This window comes from Lagopus muta, chromosome 22, assembly GCF_023343835.1.
Source record: "Lagopus muta isolate bLagMut1 chromosome 22, bLagMut1 primary, whole genome shotgun sequence".
Lineage (NCBI taxonomy): Eukaryota > Metazoa > Chordata > Aves > Galliformes > Phasianidae > Lagopus > Lagopus muta.
The window spans coordinates 3,092,267-3,115,165 of NC_064454.1; the positions used below are offsets into that span (position 1 = coordinate 3,092,267).

General features: G+C 43.5%; 2 protein-coding genes across 5 annotated transcripts; one reads left to right on the plus strand and one right to left on the minus strand.

Moving 5' to 3' along the window:
* Positions 1–46: 46 nt before the first annotated feature.
* BSX (brain specific homeobox) lies at positions 47–19,337 on the plus strand. 4 transcript variants are annotated; one of them, XR_007380926.1, is made up of 5 exons: positions 47–558; positions 1,330–1,526; positions 1,669–2,532; positions 17,740–17,900; positions 19,233–19,337. XR_007380926.1 is itself a non-coding variant. In XM_048968508.1 (3 exons), the coding sequence occupies exons 1-3, from the start codon at positions 288–290 to the stop codon at positions 1,903–1,905; spliced, it is 705 nt and encodes a 234-aa protein (XP_048824465.1). In that variant the 5' UTR covers positions 47–287; the 3' UTR covers positions 1,906–3,076. The 4 variants fall into 4 exon arrangements, 1 of the variants encoding a protein (XP_048824465.1); XR_007380927.1 differs by having other exon boundaries at positions 1,669–2,390; XR_007380928.1 differs by having other exon boundaries at positions 1,669–2,390; positions 17,748–17,900.
* Positions 7,783–22,493, minus strand: JHY (junctional cadherin complex regulator). Its single transcript, XM_048968503.1, has 9 exons — positions 22,065–22,493; positions 21,664–21,999; positions 19,114–19,612; positions 16,163–16,273; positions 13,577–14,103; positions 12,459–12,738; positions 10,474–10,554; positions 9,141–9,266; positions 7,783–8,019 (listed from the first exon to the last, which is right to left on the minus strand). Exons 1-9 carry the CDS (start codon positions 22,205–22,207, stop codon positions 7,816–7,818), a joined length of 2,307 nt encoding a protein of 768 aa, XP_048824460.1. The 5' UTR covers positions 22,208–22,493; the 3' UTR covers positions 7,783–7,815.
* Positions 22,494–22,899: the final 406 nt, after the last annotated feature.

The window sequence follows — 22,899 nt, forward strand, 5'->3', positions numbered from 1 at the left end:
CGGCCCCGCGCCTCAAAGCCGCGCATCGCCCCGCGCATCCCGCAGCTCCGCGTCCCCCGGCTCTCCCCGTTTTCCCTTCTGTCTGGGAGAATCGGTTTTTTTTTTATGTCCCTTCTTATTGTTAATATCGCTTTATTATTATTATTATTTATAAGCGCTCTTATTTATCGTTCCTCTTATTTCCCTTTCCATCTCCTCTCCCGGGACGCGCAGCCGGCCGTCCTTTCTCCTCCGGCCCCCAGCCCCGCTCTCTCCGTTCCCCGCAATCCGACGCGGGGCTCTCCGAGATGAACCTCAACTTCACCTCGCCGGTTCACCCGGTCCCCGCGCCCCGACCCACCTCCTTCTTCATCGAGGACATCCTGCTGCACAAGCCCAAGCCCCTGCGGGAGGTTCCAGCCGAGCACTTCGCCGGCTCCTTGGCCTCCCGCGTCCCGCTCTTGGACTATGGCTACCCCCTGATGCCCGCCCCGACGCTGCTGGCTCCACACCCGCACCCGGCCCTGCACAAACCGGAGCACCATCACCACCACCACCCCTACTTCCTCACCACCTCGGGTAAGTGCGGGGATTTGCGGATGCAGCTCGAGATGGAGAAAGGCTCCTCAGCCTCGCGCAGGGTGTGGGTTTGCGTTTTGGGGCTTCGGGTCCCTGCCTTGCCGAGCCCTCGGCTTCGTCAGAGGGGATCGGAGATCTCAACCAGCCGAGATTTTGAGCCCAGCTACCCCAGGCTTTCTCTCTCCCCTTCTGCCCGTTTATTTCGTTTTGAACTCTTTTTATATTACGGTTCTGGAATGGGACCGGGCTTCACTTTTCCACGTCCATCAGCAGCGCTGGGGCCGTGCCGGACCGTCCCGGGGCGGGGGGAGACTCCGCGCCCGTCCGTCCCCACGAACCCTTCCCAGGGCCGCTTCCTCCAAAGTTTCTCCTCGGGAGGCCGAAGTTTCTCTTCGTGTGGCCGCTCTCCCACTGCCTTCACTTCCCTCGGCTTTTCTCCCGTCTCTTGGGTGCATTTCGTTGGCTTTAATTGCTCTGAGGGTGATCGCTCCGTTTCTGAGGTTGGCTGAACCGCACCTGCTGGGGAGGGTTCGGATGGGGTGTTTTCAGAGAGATGAAAAAAAAAAAAAAAGTGAATAAAATAGAAATAAAGCAAAATAAAAAGAAAACAAAATAAAAATAAAGATTTCGAAAACGAAAAACAAAACAAAACAAAAACAAAACGACCCATATATATCCAGGGGGGCAACGGCACGGGGAAAGCTCACGCAGAGCCGCTGCTGCCCGGCTCCGGTTGGCCGCAGCCCGGCTCCCCGCCGTGTGTCCCCGCAGGAGTGCCGGTGCCGGCTCTGTTCCCGCACCACGCTCACGCCGAGCTGCCCGGCAAGCACTGCCGCCGTCGCAAAGCCCGCACCGTCTTCTCCGACTCGCAGCTCTCCGGTTTGGAGAAACGCTTCGAGATCCAGCGTTATCTCTCCACGCCAGAACGGGTGGAGTTGGCCACGGCGCTCAGCCTCTCCGAGACGCAGGTACGGGGCCGCCGGGCTCCGTGCAGCCTCCTCCTCTTTGCTATACCTTTTTCTTTCCCGATTTTTCTTTTCTTCTTTTTACGTTTTTCTTGATTTTTTTCTTTTCTTTTCTTTTTTTTTTTTTTTTTTCTTTCTCCTCCAGGTGAAAACCTGGTTCCAGAACCGGCGGATGAAACACAAAAAACAGCTGCGGAAAAGCCAGGACGACCCAAAACACGAGGAGAACCGCGAGCAAAGCTCCCCCGAGCCCGAGCTTCCCGAGCCGGCCGCAGCTGAGCCCCGAAAAGTCCCCCCCGGCTCCTTCCTGCTGCAGGACCCCGAGGACGAGGTGGACATCCTGGAGGACGGGGATATCCTCGCCGCCCCGCACCGCCTTTAGGAGCTCTTAGGGCAGCGTTGCGCATCCCTACAGCTCTCCCCCAAGCCCGCGTTCTGCCGGGGTGCCAAGGTTTGGTGTCGGTACGGAGGGAAACAAAATCCCCCGGGTTCCTTTCGCCCCTTTGGCTTCATCCCAGCATCACCCCAAGCCTGAACTTTGCTTGGAAATCCAGCGAGGGAGAGCCAAACAAAAACAAATAGAACCAAACCAACCAACGAGCATTTTCCTGTAAGTTCTCCCTTCCCTTTGAAACATCGGACTTTTCTCTATTCCCCGAAGTCCCCTCGGTTTTCAATAAAGGTGTTCCGTGGCTGCGTGGTGTGGTTACTGAACGGGTGTGCTGAGAGCGGCCGATGGGGCGGGGGGCATCGCTCAGCTGATTCCCATCTGGGAAAGGGGAGCAGCAGGAATAACTCCAGCCCTGCAGGGCTGCACGGAGAGAATCGCCCCGGCTGTTTGCAGCCTCGATTCCTCCGCAGCTCCAGGTGAGGGAAACCTGCAGGCTTCCCCTGCACGACTTTCTCGTTTCCTCTCCTCTTGCAACAGCCTCTGAGCTCCGCGCTGCAGCCGCCATCCGCGCTCGTTTCTCCTTTCCCTTTCTGCCGGGGAAACGGGTTTAATTCCCAGGTAACCAAAGATTTATTCTTTTATTTTCCCTCGGATGAGTTGGGCCGGGGCACAGTGGGGGCTCCGCGTGTGCCGGGCTGCCCTCAGCACAGCCCTGGGGCAGAGGTTCTCTCTTCACTACTCCTTATTTTTTTCTCTTTAATCTCTTAACGAGAAAGAGATGCGGGATTTTTTTTTGGTGCCGCCGGCACTTCTTGCGGTATTTTGGATCACAGGCCGTGCGGGTTTGTGCAGGGAAACTCTGACCCTGGTTAATACATGAAATAGAGGCTGACACACCTGCGTGCTTCCTTCCTTCCCGTGGATTTCCCTTGGTGGTTTTTCCATGTAAAATAATAAAGGAGGGGGGAAAATAACACTCAGCTTTCGGGATGGATAATAGCTAGGTGTCTTTTGCCTTGTATTTAGAAATAATTCAGATGGCTGTTTTTATCTATCTGTAAATGCACTGCGGTGCCACGCATCTCCATCACACTTCAAAGAATGCAGCAGCTCCACCTGAGCGCTTTCCCCCCGCAGCCCTTAAAGCTTCGGATTCGGATGTGTTTATCCATCAAATGCTTGGAGGTGAGTGATGGAAACACCTTCAGTCTAGTGGGAAAGGATTTAGGACGAGAGGGGTGAAAGGAATCCTCCAAAATTGCATCTGAATGGAAAAAAAAGAGAGAGAAAAAACCTGTTTCTGTACATTTGCGTGCGGTTCGTGGTGCAAAGAACTGTTCGTTCGCTGCTGTTGCTGCTCAATGAAGACACTGACAGCCATGGGAAAGGCATATAAAAATATTCGGATGCGGCAAGAACGCAAATTAAAAAGGCAGAGGGAGTTTCGGGGCACGCACAAGCGAAGGCAGCTTTGTCCTTTGGGTATTCGCACCGCCCCGTCGCAAGGCACTGCAGTGGGTGCTGGGAGAACCGCTGTCAGCCCCAGCGCGGTCCGGGTGTGCGATGGGCTGCCGTGCAGTGCACCCAGCGCCCCAAAGTCGGTGCTTATCTCCTTTGCAGGGCCGGGGCGCGCGTTTCTCAACGTGCTCAGGCTGATGAAATGAAAACGTCCTCGTCTCGAACCCTCCTCTTTCTTCCCCGCTATAACTAACGTTATAACCGCGCCTTGAAATCAAATCGCGTTTAAAACCAAAGCCGCTCCTTGCTAATAACCTCAGCCGCAAATCCATACAAAACACGAACCGGCTGGGGAAATCGCCGTCCCGTGCGGGATGCTGCGCGGTGCGCACCGAGACCTGCAGATAATGGGGCGTTTGGGTACAAAAACGGGCTGAGATCGAGGCAGAGGAAGGAAAGGGTCAGAGCGAAGCGGCTCCTTGCAGACTGGCTGCAGCACCGCGATAGGATGCGGCGTCTGAACGGCGTGGGTGAGAGTTTGGGAAGAGGTCACGGTGCGCTCGGGGAGGGGAGGCGGTCCTGGGAAGAAGGCAGCGCTGCGGAGCCGCCGTGTGTTCCTGTTGCTGAGGTTTGCTCCCAGGATCAGTGAAACGAGGTTGTGCTCCTGTCCTGTTCAGTGAGCACTGCGGGTTTTGCCCTGCCATGCCTTTGTGCCCCCCAAAGGGTAGAAGGAGGCTGTTTGGAAGTTGGCTTTTTTCTTTCTTCTTTTCTTTCGCACATTACATCCTTGCTTGGGAAATGCTGGGTGGAAAAGCTTGCAGGAAATAATCGATCTTAGTGGTTCTCCTGTATTGCAAGATATTGACTGCTGTCTTGATTTTTAACGCAGGATTCTTCTGTGTGTTTGTTTCTTAAATGAAATTGTTCCCTGTTAATCTAATTTACACTAAAGTGCTTAATGCTTGTGGTTGTTGTCATTAAACACAATGTAGATTGATCTATAAAATCTCCCCATTAACGTTTGTTTTATGTTCAACATTTCTCCCTCTGCTGCTTGTAACTTCTAAGGGAAGCTTTCCCAAGCCAGTTTTTTTTCAGTCCATGTTCTGATCACACACATAATCAGGTATGTGGGCTGGATGGAGAATTATTTACCAAATCTTGCTCTGAAGCACAGGTGGTCTCAGTCACTCAGTGTATCAAAACCTGTGGCAGCACCCAGTGAGCGACTCAGGCACAGTGAGAGCAGTGTGAATTCCTTTTTACAACTTCCCCTCCTTCCTTCTCTCTGCTGGGCAATGTGCAGCGTGATTTCTTTCCATTGGCAACACGAAGCTTCTGCAGGTGGTCCAGAAGAGGGCTGGGGAAGGTGGGGGGTGAGCAGAATGCTGACCACAGCACTGCGAGCACAAAGCATTGCAGCCTCATGAGCTGATGGCGAGTTTGCTCCTCCTCTCCAGTCGCGGTAACAAACAGCATCACCCTAATTAACTGCAGGTTCCTGCTGGGATGGTCTTACTCAGCTTAGAGGTGGCTTATTTCTGTCTTGGATTTGTCTTGTTTCTGTACCATAATAAGCTTAGATGAAGCACCTGTAGCTCCACTGCTGCAACTGCTGTGGGGTGACAACAGCTGCCGATGTGCTCCGTGTTGCTGCAGCAGTAGCAATGTGTTGCACCTGGTGGGAAAGGCAGGTGGATATAGAGAGTATGATTAAGAGGGGAAGGGTGAACTCAGCAAGAACTGCAGTGTCCTTTCAGTCTGCAGGGTCTTTCAAGGCAGAAGTTGGTTTTAATTCTCAGATAGATGTTTCCAGGAGCAAATGCAGGCTGTCCAAATTCTGTGCTCCCCTTTGTTTGGCTTTTGCTGAGACAGCTCACCTGGCTCTCCTGAAGACTCCATGTTCCCCACCGTTGTGCAGCACAGTGGCTTTGCTGTCACTGCTGCAACAAGCCCTGAATTGCTCCTAGTGACACACAGAGCAGCTCCATGGTGTTACCTGCAGCTGCCCCATTACATGAAGCTCTTGCTGAGCTGCTGGATGCTTCTTTAGCACCTCCTCTATCCAGGTTTTTGGCTCAGCATCACTTCTGCTCAAAGGAGGCTCTTGTGTAAGGCAGGCTGCTTTACCTCACCCTTGCCAGCTGTCACCAGAGGAGATTCCCTGTGTTCACCCATCACTGTGACTTTGTGCTTCTAGAGCTGTTCCTCCCACCATGGGGGCAGCCACCAAAACCAGTCCTTTCTTCACACCCCTGCCTCTTCTTGTGCACCTCCCAGCCTCCTTGTAAAGCCTGGAGCTCCCCTGAGCCCTCGCAGGGCCTCCCATATTTCAGAGAAGAGGGGGAACAAGGGAATCCAGAATTGCCTTTTATTGCAACCTCCATCTTGGAGTGATGTGTTTCAGAGAACAGACTTTTGTTTTCAGAAGGCTGACAGGTGATGCTACCCAGGGGTCTCTCATTTGGTATAGATATCACGAAAGCTTTGAATGATTCCACCTGTCAGAACTACCCAGTTTGCCTTCTTGACTTGAGGTGGAGTCGAATAATTGTTTTCTACACTTTCCCAATCTAAAACATTAAGGGATGGTGGCAAGTAGAAGAGGCCTGCCAAGTGAATGTTGAGAATTTCCACTGTATGGTGAACACAAATACACTTCTGCCCCTGTAAAGGCAGCCTGTGCTGGTGGTGAACAACACCAGGCTTTGCAAATAGCTGTGCTGCAGCCATGGGGCTACAGCAGGCAGGTTCTACTCCAACTAAATCACTCTCTGAATACTTAATGCAAAATTCAAAGCCTATTTCTTATTTAAATTCCTCGCCTTCCTAATTTGAAAGACATTAAGTTTTGGCCTTTGCTTTTAAGCAGATGGATGCTCATCATTTACTTGTATGGTCTCTTTTTGTGCCACCATATCTGTTAGGTGCAGGAAGAATTTGCATTAGTATTGAGGTAGATCAAAAGATTTTCTTTGCACGTATGCTGCAAATAATGTCTTTTCCTGGGGGGAAAAAAATACAGTGCTTTCCAAATGGTTTGTGAGATGATCATGATCAGACTTTAAAAATATATATACATATGTGTACACATGTGTACATATATACATATATATATATATCCCCCCAAAAAAGCAGCATCATATAAATATGAACAGGTTTAGTATTTAAATATTTCTTCAAAGTTTGTTGTTTTATTTAAGAAAACAAAACCAAAACCCACACCACCTACCCACAAAGGTCATCCTAATTTATGGGAGCTCTAAGAGGTAGTGAGATGACAGACAGGGAGGAAGGTGATCAATTAAGACATTAAGCATTTTGCACCACATGGACGCATCTGCATGTCAGCCGAATAATAAGGCCATCAGCTCATTTTCAGGGAGCTGTTGCCTACTTCAACTCAATCCTCAGATCAAAGAGAAAATGTCTGCTTGCATTTTCTAATCAGAAAAGGGATGCTAATTTAGGTTCCTTAATGTGTGGTGGTAAGAGACTTCTTCAATTAACTGAATTCTATAGCTCAGAAAATAAAAAAAGGGGGATACAAAGGGAGTCAGGCTGGAAAGGCAGAAGTTCTCATTAAACCAAAGGTCCAATATTCATTACCTCCAGCATCTGGGGCTAAACACTAAACATGGAGATCATCAAAGGGGGTTTAATGGGTTAAATTGAGAATATAATCTAATTAAAATATTAGATACGGGTAAATAGCTCTTTGATATTCATCTGAAGGTTTCATTAAAATAGGTACTCGAGGTTTGTATTAAGGGGGGATTATCACTTTTAAGCAGAAACAACACATTGAGGTTCTCTAACCAGAAATGCTTCCAAGTGTTACTATTTAGTTAAAAAATGAAAGTAGAAAAGTAGGGAATGCATGGAACCAAGCAGCCTAGCTGGGTGGATTGTACCTTAGCACGCAGGTGCCATCGAGGGGGGGCCAAGTGCTGAAGATCCCAAAGGAGAGAAGGAAGTAGGCTGGGGCAGAGGACAGTCCTGTCCCACAAGCTGCAAGGCAAATGTCCACAGCTGGACTTGGATATGCAAAACACTCCCTTCAACCTGACCTGCATTTCCCATATTCAAGGTGCTTCTTCTGCCAAGCTTCCCCCAAAGATGATGTGCAACACAAACTTCTGCCTGCAAAGTCGAATCATAGAATTGCTCAGGTTGGAGAAGGCCTTTGAGTCCAAGCATAATTCAGAAAAGCATCTCAGCAAGGGAAAAAACCAGAAAACAGATGAGCACACTTAAAATGCTACCTATGTTACCATTTACTTCTTCAATATTTAGTAGAACTGATTCTAAAACTTTAAACTGAGGAAACTTCAAGCAATTTATATTTGAATGGAATGGCAAATCAGTGTGTGAATGTTATAGCTCATAATTAAACAGGTCCAATATTTTTGCCTTGCAGATATCCCTATCATTTTGAGATAATTATAAGATATGAAGGGTTCTGAAAGCAGCTACAACTTGCTTCTCCTTCTCGTGTCTGCTCTGTAAAGTTTCCAAAGGTGTAACTGGAGGTAAACTGTCTCTTTTTAAAGTTGATAGCAGAGCTCTTTCCTCTTTCACCTCTTCATCTGATTGCCTTGCTGTGAAAGGCTTCGGTTTAGGAATCTTCTTTGCATATTCCAGTGCCTAAAAACATGAAGATTGGGGAAAGTGTGATTAAGAGAAAAGCTGTCCAACACTTCAAGAAAATGTGGTTGTTTCTTTGTTGAGTCAAATTAGAAGTTCCCCTAATTCCTGATCTTTTATTTTTGGCAGTGTTCCGCATTAGTTGCCTCAGCAGCAACTGCAAGAAGCCTCTGCTATAGGCAAAATAATGCACCACAAGATTTGCTTCCTGACATTTACCACTGGAGGCTATCTTACATAAAGAAACATACTGGTTTTCCATTAAAAACGTAAAGCAGCACTGGTCCAGTTGCTAAACATCACTTCTAATCTCATTAAGCTCTTGTTCTCAGCCATACATTGCAGGGTGTCCCATGGGTTAATGTGCCAAGGACAGAAACTGAGCATTCAAATGACAAATGTTAAGAAACCGATGTACTGAAAGGCCACAAATGATGAAACAAGTGTTGGAATAAAGTCTTCTGAAGGAATCCAAAGCCTTTTTGACGTGTAGAGAGTGCAGTTTCACCTCTTTGTGGTTTACATGGTCTGAAAATGAATGCATGGAACTGAAGAATTCAACTGATAGTAAAATGAAAAACTTCTTTCTATGTGACAGTTGTCATTCATCACCTCAGAGAAATATCTGCTCTGTTTTCAGCCCCTACCGGGGAGCTGCTGCAGACTGATCTGATAGAACACACACTATTTTCACAGCTTTATTACTTTCTGCAAGAGGGAGAAGGGACTCCCTTTGTTTGTTTGTGTATGCTATTGTCACACAGTCAGCTGTTGCTCATTTAGGTTACTTCTGGAGGACAGTGAAGGCTAAAGTAATGTTGTATGGGCTTGAAAAATGAGGCCAATTACTGTAGCTATGCAACTGAAGTGCAAAGAGTTGTGATTGAGACTGACAGGCAGGTGGATAATAGACTAATAAGTGGATATCTGTGGTCCATCAGGAGAGTGCACTCTGCAGTAGCATGGCCTCTACCACTGATGTGAAGTTAAGAGTGTGCCGTGCTGGACAGTGTTCCTGTAGGGGTCTTGCTCTCCTTCATTCTTCATGCCTGCCTTTCTTTTTCTGTGTGTAAAGTCCAGAATCATTCCCTGTGAACATTTGACAAGAACTCTGCCCTTACCTTCTGTCTTGACAATGAAGATATGACCTGGGGCTTCGTAGGTAACCTGTGAACCAAAGCAATGTTTTTCATGTTGAGCTCCTTAATTCGCTGTGCATATTCCTTTTGTTGCTTTAACTTCTCCTTCTGACAAAAGAAACAAAATGTATGATAAACATGGAGCCATCAGTGAAATACCTTTTTCCACTGGAGTCTTCTGTTTGTATCCCTGTTGCTATTTAAGCTGGCTGAGGTATTGATCATCCCTCAGCAGAACACAACAGGAAACCCTGATGAGTTTTTCAGTCATTCTTCACTTTTAAGAGCTTTTTCTTGGACAATATTGAGGATAGAGCTCAACTGAAATGCAACATCTTTAGTCTAAATGCTTCAATGCATCAGTTCTGTTCTAAAATGGTTCTGCTAATATCTTCAGCTTTTGCAGAGACTTTCAAAACCTCGATTGGCTTTTGAGGCCTTGAATGACATTCATTTACTTAACTGATACTCTGTCTCTTTATGTTCCCAGCAATTCATTGTGCTCAAATTGTGTTCTACCTTGCCCCAGTTATCAGCCAATGTCAATGATTTCCTTTCATTGCAATAATACCACATCAGCACACCAGGCTCCACAAGCGTTATGGAGCTGTTAAGGACACACTGTGTCCCAGGCTCAGTCCATTCCAATCTGGGATCTCTAATCTCTCTCATTTATGGGAAGGCTGAGGAAATCATAGGAAATGACCCCAGAAGGACGATCATGTTATCATACTTGCTTCCTGCTGTCCTACAAGCTTTCTCTAGAGAAGGTCAAATAAAGCAACTGTTATCAGGTTAATAGCCTCAAAGCATGGAGGATAGAGCTTGCAGCTCTTCAGATACATAGCTGCTAGCACAGGAAAACAGGTCAAATGATACCAACTGACACTTGCACCAAATCCTGTTTTCATTTCAACAGGGTAATAATGCCTGGCACTAGCTTAACAGCAAGTCAAGTTCACCCAGCTGTTTTCTTCTCATGTTTGCACTACTTATATCTTCTTTGACTTCCAGTTTCAAGGTTAGGAAACACTATCTATTACATTGGGAATGTCAGTGCAGCTCAGCCATGTGAGTATATGATGTCCAGCTACTCCTGTTGAACTCATGTCTGTTTCAGAGGGCTGAAATGACCCACATTACAGTTATCTTCCCTTCTATTTGATATCTCTCCTTATGATCTTAAGCTAGAGCTAGAGTCACGCACAAAGACAAACTCAAACTGTTTCTCAGTGAAAACTTCTCTGTTGTTCTCCCCTGCCAAAGTTCACTTTGCTCAACTGAAAAGCAGAGTGTTAAGATGGGGGCCACTTACTTTTTCCTTGATTGCTTCATAGTCAGGTCCAAGGCCTCCAAGCTTTACATCGAGATTGATACAGGCTTTTGAGCTATATGGCTGCAAAACACACCTCAGTGACAGATCTTCCTTTATATATATACATTATTCCATTGATATAAAGCATAATTGAAACCAGTCTTGTAGTGGACACCAAACTCAAGAGCAAGATTCAGCTTGCAGTCTCAGTGTTACCTCTGCCATGTCTCATTTCAAGAATTCCAAGTGACCAAAACGATTGAGGTAACTGTGGAAATCAAATTATTCTGCATTTCCTTTGAATCTGGGTGGGTAATTACCAATCATCCAAATTACAAAGCAATGCTTTCTCAGTCAAAAATGACATTTTGTGAGCTTTAAATGGGTGAAAGTGACCCATCTGACAGTTAACAGAATGAAATTGCAAAGAAACTTTTATAAGGGAAGCAGATAAAAATGCCTGACTTTGGTGGCAAAAAGAAATTAGGCATCTACTATAATAAACTTTCCTTGTTCTCAAACTGCAATGTAAAATTCTTGCCTGGCTGTTAAAAAATATATGTCTTGCAGCACAGGAAGTTCTACAAATGCACAGGGAAGAAAAGTGATGCCATTTGAACCCTTTGAGACTTTACTATAGAGAATTTTTCAAGCTCTCTTTTGAGAAGGCTTGGTTAATTTTTTTAAGATTGAATGTATGTTAAGAAATTGTCAGGGAGAACTCATGATGGTCAGTCACACAGCAATGCAGGAAGAGTAAGAAATATCAGCATGTGAAAAAAATGTGCACACGTTCAAGTTAAATTCAACTGCAAAGAAACTAAACCCAAGCATTTAAACTTCTATTCGATGTGATGTTTGTATCAGCTGTTCCTTCTCTTCTGTGGTATGCCAACCTTTCACTTGAGGTGCTGTGAAGAGCTAATCATTTGGAGGTGAGTGAGCACTCTATTTTCAAAGCCAAAATGTGCATGCAATGAGTATGACTGCATTTGTTTATTACAAAAAGCTCTGTGAGACAGAGTTGTATTCTTGTGGCATTCCTCACACACAAAGTGTGAGAAAGCTAATGAAAATACAGGACCAAAACATTGTTTTGAACTCAGGGGATCAGAAAGGGAAGGAAATCTGCTCTTCAGTTCTGATTGTAGTCCAACTAATTCTTCTTAGAGGCATTCAAGCAGCAATACATGAATTGCCTGCTAGATGAAGCACATGAGTAATTACTCCAGCTTAGTTTGTCTGCCTTGAAATGTGGAGCTAACTTCTTAAACATTTAATTTGTCATGGATGCACAGGGATACCCCTATGCTGCTCCACTGCATCTGTGTAACTGGTTACAGTATGAAATCTGAACACGAAGGAAAAACAAAAGGAAGCAGGTTTTAATAAGGACCACAGTGGGATTGTCAGCAGACCTGTAATAATGTTTATGCTGTTAGCCTTACAAATCCTCTAAGTTTGGTCTTGTTCAGTTTGATTCCCTTGGAAACCAAGAGATTTGTGTTGGATAGCAAATGAGCATGACCAGGATAATGGTTTGTTCAGATCTGAAGCCTGGCTACCTGCTGCTTTATACAAACAGCTTTATTCTAAATCATTTTATCACTGGTTACCCAAAAGGACAAACACTGTTCTGTGTGTTCTTAGAGATAATCAAGTCTCAAAGTAATGGAGGGAGAGGTGGTGAACTACCTCGCTCTCTAGATTAACATGATTTGGTCAGAAAAAACACCAGTAAATGTCCTCATCTTCAGTGTCTGTTCCTACTTTTATTCCTTCTACCTTTATCCCTTCTACCTTTATTTTTAATGCTCTAAGCAAGCCGTTGTACATTCATGTGCTTTCTCGCTGTAAGAATGAAAAAGTTCTCATTTCTCCTTCCCTTTCTTATTTTTAGAGAAGATCTTTGGATTACCAAGAAAAATAAAATATTAATCAGAGGAGAAAGTAGAAATGTACATTCTCTACATCTATTTGCTTACCTTCTTGCAGACTTTATGCTGTTTTTGCTTTTCCATTTGCATGAGATAGCCTTCAGAGTTGCTTCGACTTATTTTCACTTGATTTCCTTCACCTCTCTCTGGATCCACTTCTGAATCACTTTCTATGAGGGGTATTAGAGGTGGAAGTGGGCTGAACAAGTGCAAGTCATCAGCTTCTCTCAAACAAGACATTTCTTGGTGCTGTCGCTCCATGGTTTGTGGTAGCTGGAAGGCTGTACAAAAGGCTGCTGGTGAACTGTGAACAGAAGCTTGGGAAGGCCTCAAAAAAAGAAAAAAACATTATTTGTGTACAGCAAATAGTATAATAAGTCATCTGTATGAAGAATGATCCTTGCTCACAGAAGCTAATGGGAACAAGAAAATGGACATGTGGGAATCTCACAGTGACTGACTTTGCTTGCATCCAAGTTCATAGAAACTGAGTCACGTGAAGAGAAAAAAATCAGATGGGGAAATGTTCAGACTTAAAGCTAGCTTAAGTCAACAAAAACTGCCTTTAGAGGGCTTTGGATCATGCCTGCTGAGTATTGAAATAATTAATGCTTTGTCTGTCTGAAATTCTACATTGCTGATTTTAGGTTTTCAAGCCCTTTACCATGTCAGCGCTGTCCAGTCTTTGTTTCCAGAACTTGTGCACAAAAATGATTAACTCCTACAGCAATCAGCAAACTCTTAAAAATCAGCCAAAATGTGTCTGTCTATTCACGATGGCAAATAGGGACAACTTTCAAAACTTGTGTGACAGGCCAGAATTGGTGCTAGAATGACTCCATAGGGCAAGTTTTGATATAACTCTATGCAGGTAGTGCTAGACTTGAGTTTATGCACAGTATTCTTTGCCATCTGCTTTTCAAACTTCCCTCCTTAGCTTTTAGGGAAAAATGTTCAACTGTGGAAAATTCTGTGTGTAAGAGAGCATGAAGTCTAGAACTTCATACCCATAGAGAATCAACAGTTAGAATGAATCTTAAGTTAGTAGTAATCTATAGAAGTAGGTTTGAACCAAAGAATTTCATCTTTTGGACCTTAAAACAAACAAACAAACAATTTTCTTTATCCAAGTGTTATCAGGACACAGTTTCAGCACACATACTTACCATAAACTACTGGTGGCATAAATTTGTCTTTTGCAATCCCGAAGCAATACTTGATCCTTTGCCATTTCTTGATAGTTAGCATTAAAAGTAGATGAACTCTTGTTTTGATTTGGATGTGCTTGAGCACTGGCACTGCCATCTCTTGGGAAAAATGGCACAGTGGCATGGTTGTATAAATGTTGCTGCCCATGTGCAAGTCCTTTTGGACGGTCATGCTGGCAATTCTTGTTGTTCTTGTTAGTACATGCTGAGAAATTAATTAAGCAAGTATCTGAATTTGCTGCTGTATTGGTGTCAGGGCCAACAGAAGGATTTGGGCACTTCTGCAGTGCATTGCTGTTGTCTTGTTCCACTGCCTGCAGAGGAGCAGTCTGAAATTCTGACATCTGGTGTTGCCTGTAGTGCCAAGACTTTGGTTTTGCTGGTCTTCCTGCCTGCTGATGGTTATCACTCCTTGAACAAGCTCTTCCCTCCAGATTCTGGTTGGACTTTACTTTGTTTCTTTGGGACCACTTGTTCTGGTGATCCTAAAACAAGTTATCAAAAGTGGAGTTCATTTCAGTGTTTGCTCTTTTATATGTTTATTATGATCGACAACATGCAAGTGCACAGATAATTTGCCCGTTACAATGCCCACAGTCTCAACCTGAAAGGAGTTACAGCAATGTTGTGTAGGGCTGAATGAATACCTGGGCGAAAATTAATGTTGAAAATGAACTTTTAGCATAAGGTGACATGTTAAAGGGAAAACATCTGTTTCCTAAGGTCCGGAATGGTAGGACAACAGTTTCACTTTGTGGTATTTGTAACGTTTTGGATTAAGGAAACACATCCTGATGGAAGGACCCTTAAAGAGACCTGGGTATAATTATGTAACCCTGACTCAGTCATTATGCTTGTGGCTATAACAGGTGATGGGCTGGCCAGACTTCATCCAAAATTTAAAAGAAGTATGCACCTCTATTTGTGAACAGCACAATAAATGTCATTCAGGTGCTGAGGGATGATGCATAATGCCACTTTAAAGCACTGCTTAGTGGTCTGAGACAACTTCTGAAGCAGAGCACTAAAAAAAAAAAGGGTTCTTACAGATGCAGAACATATCTGAGAAACGATGCTCTGGTGAATACTGAGTGAGAGAACTTTATCTGAAGGAGGTGCAAAACCAGGTGCTCTTAAATAGACAGACTACTATTTTGAACCCTGTAGACAAGAGGTAGCTCACTGTCAGCCTCCGGGGGAAAACGTTTCAGAAATCAAATCAGTTCTTGTCTTTTAAAGTAAATTGCACCAAATTTCATAAAGATGGCTATATACACCCTGTTAGATTGATCCACAGCAGAAACAAACTTAAGTCAATGATTTAAATGATTTCACTTCTAAACCAAGCACTCCTCCCTGCCTTGTGTCTTGAAAAACATTATCTAAATGATAAGAAAAAAACTGAGAATGTAAGCACACCAGGACTACTGTATTCAGCTAAACCAACACTCTCTAAAACTGGGGTTTATTCACTGCTTTCCAATTACAGCATCCCGTGTTGCCCATTTTGAGGAAAGGCATGGCTTTCCTTCTAGGTAATACACAAATCCATTCTCAGTCCATTTAATCTTTGTCAGCACTACAATCCTCCATTTCATCCTCCTGTCTCTCTAGGGTTCTTTTGTTAGCAACACTTGCAACTACTGCATAACATATGCACTCAGAATAACTACTTAATGGTAGGTATTAAATCCACATACAGAGAAGCATGTTTTGGTGAAAGCTTTAGCACTGGGGAATCCTGACTCCTGGTGCCAAGATGATGATTTGTTAACTCGACCTCTGCTGCAATGATTAGCGCTCTGCCTTACTGTGCCAACGGTGGAAAGCATGAGCTACTGCCAAAATGAGACCAGGCCAATGTTTTCCCATTTAAATGGAATGAGGAGCCCCGTGAAATGCCTCTCATTCTGAAACTTCAAATTTAAAGCACGTCTCTTAATACAAACAGCAGCATAAAATCGTGTTTGCTCTTTATAAAAATTCAGCTTCAACTCTTAGGCGAACAGTGAGCAATTTGAACAGTCTGCTGAACTACTTCAAATTTAATGCAAGGACATTCACTAGGTTTGTTAACAATAATTCCAGTTAGTCTGAATTTCTGGTTCTGAAATCCTTGTTTTTTTTCCCACCGGTGATGACAACCTGGTCTCTTCACTGCTCCAAAGGCTATCCTGCCATATTGGTTTGAAAGGCCAGTGTGAAATAGATCTATATGCTTCTGTGCATGCAGTAGGTTACTGCAGCTTCTACTTGTGATTTTACTCTTTATGGCCACCCCTTGATGTTTGCTGGGTGTTCATAGGACAAATAATGCAATAGCAGTTGAGTTCTAGCTCAGAATCCTCCCCACCGAGGAAATACAACAATATGCAGAGTAAGCAACATCCTTGTCACGATGTGCAGATTACACCTAACAATTTAGTGTAATTAATTTGTACTCTCAAAGTAATGAGCTTACAGCTTGAAACAGTCAAACTTGCATGTTTTGGCAAATACATTTCTGAATTCAAATACAATTACTGTGTTCTATCAAAAAGGAACCTTGAGCCGCTGTGAATTCAGGTACCATTTGTCTTCGGGGTGCATTTTCATGTTTGGGTATGGCAAGGCACTCTGAACTGGCTCCTCATCAATAGTTTCAATATCTGCAACCTAAAAGAAATAGAATGTTTAAGGCCACATGCTAACATAGCCTAGTCAGAATAAAGGGTCTAAAAGTTTTGGAGGTGGATGAGAAACAATTTGGCTTGTAGTGAAGCTCAAACAGTAAAGTTAGGTGTTATATAATAGATAACAAGAAAATGAAAGGCTGAAAAAAAACAAACAAAAGGAAGGGGAAAAAAATACACCATTAACAGTTGTAGGATAGCAGGGAGTATTCCTATACTTTTGGAGAGAAGAGAGGGAAAGAAAACTGCATTTTAGGAGTTGAGACACTGGGAGAACTAGAAAAAGGCAGGCGGGGTCTATTGCTGAGCTTTCAGGTGAACTTGCTGCCCCAAATGTCTATGCAGATTCTTTTAGCTGTCACTAGATAAGTTAACAAATTGAAAGTCACCACATAGGTCTCCTGAACCGGGGATAGATGCAGCTTGGCAGTCAGCAAGAGGTTTTTGGTGGAACCGACTGCCTCACTGTATTGATGGTTTACTGGGCAGGTAAAGCATACTTCTACATTATCTCTTTGAAAGAGGAACAGGACATAACCTCTGCCAGCATTTTTTGTGAACTATTCTATTAATACCAATCAAATTGAGAAAATGATCAAATGAAATTGCATTTTGAGCATCATAAGCTGTGTAATGCCTATTCTGTTAAATTGAGGCCCATAATTGCTTCTCTACTGAAAAGATACAACAAAGACAGCAATCATGGCATGTCATTATCCCAGACTAGAAAACCGGCCTTTGCAGTGAGGACTTCAAAGGCTTGTGGTTCTCGAATTGCATTTGGCTGCTATTGTTGTAGCGCAGGCAATCTTGATTAGGTGTTTACACTGAGGTAAGGCGCAGTGCACAGAGAGTCTGAGTGCCTTGGTCTAGAGCCATTAAAAAATTGTACATTATGTTCCTTGCTTTGAAGTAAGGGGCTTGTAGGTAGGAAAGCAACTCATATTGAGTACAGCTGAGCTAGATTTGGCTGCTACTTCTCTCTGTCTGCCTCTCTCTCTCTTTCTCTCCCTCCCTGAAATTTATCATCAGGCAACACTGCAAAGAACTTGATGCTTTATAAAATGCTGTATAAATTAGGAAATGTACGGATCAATAGACATTTATAGTATGTGTTGGTACATACAGCCTGCTGTCTGTATGCACAGAGGTAACATCGGTAAATTCTGCAAGAACAAGGCTGCAAGTATTTTACATGAAACTACATCAACTGAATAAACTTGTATGCAATGCACTTATTTCAAGTGTCCACAACCATCATTTCCACAGTGCCCGATACCTAACAGCAGTTACACCAGTAAAAAAGCTTCAGAGTCCTTAAAAGCTCAACATAATCCAGTATAGGATAAAACTGCACTCAGAATGTGTTCCGCGTTTCCAGAAGGCTGCACATGTTTTGTTGGCTTCTCTTTGCAGAGAATAAAAATGCTGGTTTTGCATTTCTAATAGTTTTCCAGGTGAGGTGGCTGGCCTAATTGAGAAGGCTTAATTGCTGAGTTGAGAATAACGAGCCTTGAGACAACGGACCAGCAATAAGATGCTCCTACCAGGCCTTCATGCACTCCTCCAACATCATGAAGGAATGGATGTCCTGATTAAGAACAAGAAAGGTAAGTATTCCTTCCTGTGTGTTTAATCAATGAATATACAGATGTTATAATTAAAAAATACACAGGAAAGTTAGGCTAAGTGAGATTATTGCAACAGGAAGGTAAGAAATGGAAAATGCTTACCAATGTTGTAGGCTGATGGCTACCTCAGCAAGGTAATTTTGGCATACAGTCCAGATTTTAGCAGTGCTGGGTTTGTTGCTGTTGTTGTTTTTTCCTACTACAAATCCTTCAGAAAGCATCTATGCTACAAAGTCCTGATCCCTGGCTCCAATACTTACATATGAATCATTTTTAGAATCCCCTATATAGTAAACATAATCATATCAATACAACTTTAATTAGCAGCCATCTATGCTAATTATTTTTACCATCAAGTAAATTATAACTGAAAAAAACAAGTGCTTTTAACAGCTCTGAGAGAAAAGAGCGTGTCCACTGCTGCTTTCATTGTAATACAGTCGGCAGATGCCCTCTAGTGTTGTGTCAACCACTCATTAGCCACAAAAAAACCTGTATCATAAGTTTCTAGTTTTGCAAGTGAATGATTTTCTGCCCTGTAACTCATAGAGTGATTCAGTGACTTCCATATTGTCATTATGCATAATGTGCAGCAAGTAAAAGCAACAGACTCTTGTATAATTGTTCATTAGGAACTGTTATTACATTTCCACTTAATCCTTAATGCAGTGTTTGACATTTCACAGTCAATCATAAGAAGGCCAAGCCCTTGCAACCCAATTACAACATATTACAAGTGCTTACTGATTGATTCCAAATAGCAGGTTTGGTCTGGGTGAGAAAGCAAGTAGGGTAATGGGTTGCCTGACCACTCAAATTCACATCTTTTCTGGATACTCCTAAATGTGTGACACTAAATAACAGTGCTAAGTCCTTGAAAGCAGTGTATTACCAAATTCATGTCAGCCAAGCTGAGGAAAATCTGATGCTCCTAAAAATAAGGTATGATGTAGAATCTATGGGAAAGAAGACAGCATTTCTTTCAGGAATATTGAAAGGTTGCCTCCTGACGAGGCAGATGCTTCATGGCCAGGAATATAAGTAGCACCACTAGGTGAATCAGATTCTCATAGGAAATTGTTAAGTTCTAAGTTGCATGATAGCCTCATGCAAACCTGTAAGACCATATACATACTCTATTTCAACAGCAGTCTTTGGTTTATAGCAGTTAGAACTTGCCAAAGTTACCTACCTGCTCTTGAATAACTTCGTGCTTTTTGCCATGTAACTGAAGATAGGATTTGTTCTTGTCTGTACGCAATCCTAAAGTCCGCTTGTTTTTTTCCACAAAGTCTTTTTTTGCTCTTTGAGGTCGATCTTCTGGAATCCGAAGAGAAAAAGCACTGCTGTATGTACTAAGGCTATCTTTGAAATAATAGCCATCTGAAGATTCATTCCCTCTGGTATGTAACCTAAAAGGTTCACTGGAGACGAAGGCATTTGGCTCATGAAAGCTCAGTAATTCTGTACCAAACTCAGAGAATGACTCCTGAAACTTTGCCTCGTGTTGGTTCTTTTCTCCTGAGGAGACACTGGAATGGAGGTAAAAGGAATCTTGGGGAAGGTCCACACTGCCTCCTTCAGCAACGTGGTGTGTTTTTTCTACTTCAGAAAATTCCACTGCTTCTTTTGTGTTCTTCCAGTTAGGATTGTACTTTAGGCTGAAATATTTGTCTGCAGGCTGCTGTTCCCTATTTAAAACAGAAATGTAAAATTATCCATGTATAAATTGCATACATTCTACATTCCTCAGTGTACAATTTGAGCCTGCAAGTGTTCTGCAAACACAACCAACCACATCAGTTCAGTGCACGCAGTGGGGCCAACTGTGGAACCAGGACCAGGACAGTTTTATAAAACATGTTTGAGTATAAAATTTAGGCAGGACCTCCTTTTCATCTTTAATTTCCATTATCAGTGAATGATTAATCGGCCTAACATTCAGATCACAGTGGCAAACAACCTTGATCCTAAATCTGGCACGGATATTATAAGCACTAGCAGCATCAGCTAGAAGATAAAACAACTGCATCTTATTGTTTCCATGCAGATGATGTCACCTACAAAACAGAGACTGCTTTGAAAAACAAAATGATGTACCTGCCAAGATTCCGCTCTCAAATCTCAGCAGAACCAATAATGACTGCCTAAGCTGAATTCTCTTAACTGCAGCATAGCCAATCATATTAACACTCCCACAAATCATTTATTCCTTCTTTCTTAACTGGTTAAGTATATATCAATATTTCAAGAGGCTTCTAAGTAATAAAAAAATCTTTTTCTCTAGCAGTGCTTTTCATTTCAGGTAAGCATGATGGTATCCTGTATACTGGAAATGATTTACACCAGTGAAAATACTATTATTTGTAGTTGCCATACACTGCAGGTAAACAAAAATAGGTGGCTATATTTTGAAATGAATATAGAACTATTTGGTATAATTGTAATGATTCAAATAGCAGAGTATAATGCTAGAGAGTTCTATTGTGCTGAAATGTGTGCACAGCAGCTCAACAGGATTATGCAGGCCAGGTCACCGTACGGGAACAAAATGAGTGTGAAGAGCTCCTTCATCTCTAATCATCTGCAGACAAGAAGTGCACCTTTTATTCCTCCCCCCAACTTGATATAAAGGTTAGATGGACTCTGTACTCATCAACAAAAGTGTGGTACGTAGACAACAGATGCAGCATTTCCTCTTCAAATTCCGAGGTTAGTAATGGATGTAGAGAGGGGGGTTCATATGCATATGCTGTGATATTTGCTCTGGTTAATGGACTGTATTTGAGTACTTGCTAGGCTAAGTTCAAACAAAATAAAATCAAATTTCCATTTAATGAAGAGCCCCACATTCAGCATAGTATTCAGTCAAAAAAATTACTAAAAATTAGAGCATGTTTCTAGTACAATTAACATCATTTGCACTCACAATAAAATGTTCAGTAACTGGCCATTTTGCCTGTTGAGGACGTGAATAAAAGCATGCTATTAATCATTTAGTCTTCATTTGTTTGCCACTTTATTTTAAGTAGACAATTAAATTGAAACTGCACATTATTATTACTTCAGGTTTAATTTAATCCCCATAAACTTGAGAATTATTCCCAATTTACAGTGTTAAACCTTTCATGCATAAGACAGCAAATTTGATTTTATTTATGTAGCAAGTTAATGCTTTCCTAAAGAATGTTTAATGATGGTAACACTTAATTTTAGATTTATGTAGTTTTAAGAACAAAACTGTTTTATCAACCTATCAGCTTTTTCCTTTACGTTTTCTTACAGACAGTGACCTAGTTTGCTCAGCATGGATTTTTTTGCAGGAAATGAAAGGAGGATGTGTTTTCACTGTGTTTTCTTTTCTTTCTCCCCAATCCTCTCGCCCATGTTCTCAAAAATGCCACACAAACCATTTGCCACTTCCTACCTTCTTGCTTGCCTGTTTTAGACAGAAATGAAAGGGCTTGTAGTATGAACATCTGTATGCAGTCTGTGAGGGATGTTTTCTCTCCATCTTAACCTCCTGCACTGGTGTTTTAGCCAACGTGATCGACAGCTGAGAAATGGGTATAATGATTATGAATGTGGATAAGACACAACAGTAGTTGTGCATATTACTTGGTCCTTGGGTGTCCATAATAGCACTTTGGTGATTTAAGTTGGTTTTGAAGAGGCAGTGTGTATCCCGAGGCTTTAAGGGGTTAGAACAACCATGCTCATCTACTGAAAACCTATGCCTTACCTTCCATCGCTCTCTTTCTTTCGTACTCTGTGTGTATACTGCACTGTGACATACTTAGCTCCTTCTTGCTCCTCTGAAATCACCTTCTCCAAGCTATCTTCTTCCTCTAAGCTGTCATTCTCCAGCTGCCCAGCACTCAGTCCTACCAGCTCGTCATTAGCACGAATCCGTTGCTGGAGTTCTAACTGATACTGCCTTTCCAGAACAAGGCTTTCACAGTCAGAGTCCTGACAGTCACGCAGCTCTGAGCCAATGCTCCCTTCACTTGCAGGTGGCCTTTTCCAACTTGCAGGATGAAAGCTTGGTTGCGTGAGCTCACTCTGAGGGAAGCATTCGTTACTCACGTGGAAAGTGTATGGAGAGGAAACTGTAACGTATTCTGTATCGGAGGTATTCATGCTGTGCTGGACACTGATGGTTTGCACCAACCCTGTGTTTGGAAAACAGGAAAGTGAACCAAAGAGGCCATACAGTCGGTGAAGATGTTTGTGTTGGTTAGGAGTTGTGGCAGTGATCTACAGTTAAAACGTTTATCCTTACCCATGGCACGGGTGCTCCTTTAAGCGGTTAATACCAAGGAATGCGTGACTTTGTAATGAAATTTGCCTTAGAGTGATGTATTACTGGTAACAAAGCTAATCATGCACGAAACAGATCATGGAAAAGAAAGCAGAGCTAAAACAAAGCAAAACAAAGGCAAAGAGCCATCTGACAGCTGCAGAGCGGTACAAGAAGCGGTGCGTGCTCCCTTTACCCAACTCCTTAGGCTGGCGCAATGCAGTGAAAAGCACACGAACTCTTCTGGTTAATTTCCTTCCATTATGATTGCATTAAAGCCTTCCTAAATCATCTGCAACCCTGGACCGGATACCGGAGTTAAGGGTGGGATGAGAGCAGCCCGTCTCCACGCTGCCCCCCCCGCGGTCGCAGTGGGCTGGGCCGCGCCGTCGCCATGGTTACGGCGGAGGACGCGGCGCGGCAGCTACCAAGTGCTGGGCGGGGGGGGGGTGGGCAGCGCGGGAAATAAAATGAGCGTGCCCGGGGTGCGGACCCCAGGCTGGGGGAGCGAGAAGTCGGATCGTTCCCTGCGGTGAAATAAAAACACTTGAAAAGCCGACAGGTAGGCTGTGGTAAAATCAGGTTGGTTTATTAGAACGACGGTTGCCGCCCTGCTGAGGTGAAACGGTACCGCGGACGTTATCGAAGAGCGGTGTGGCAGCGCGGGATTCGATTGCA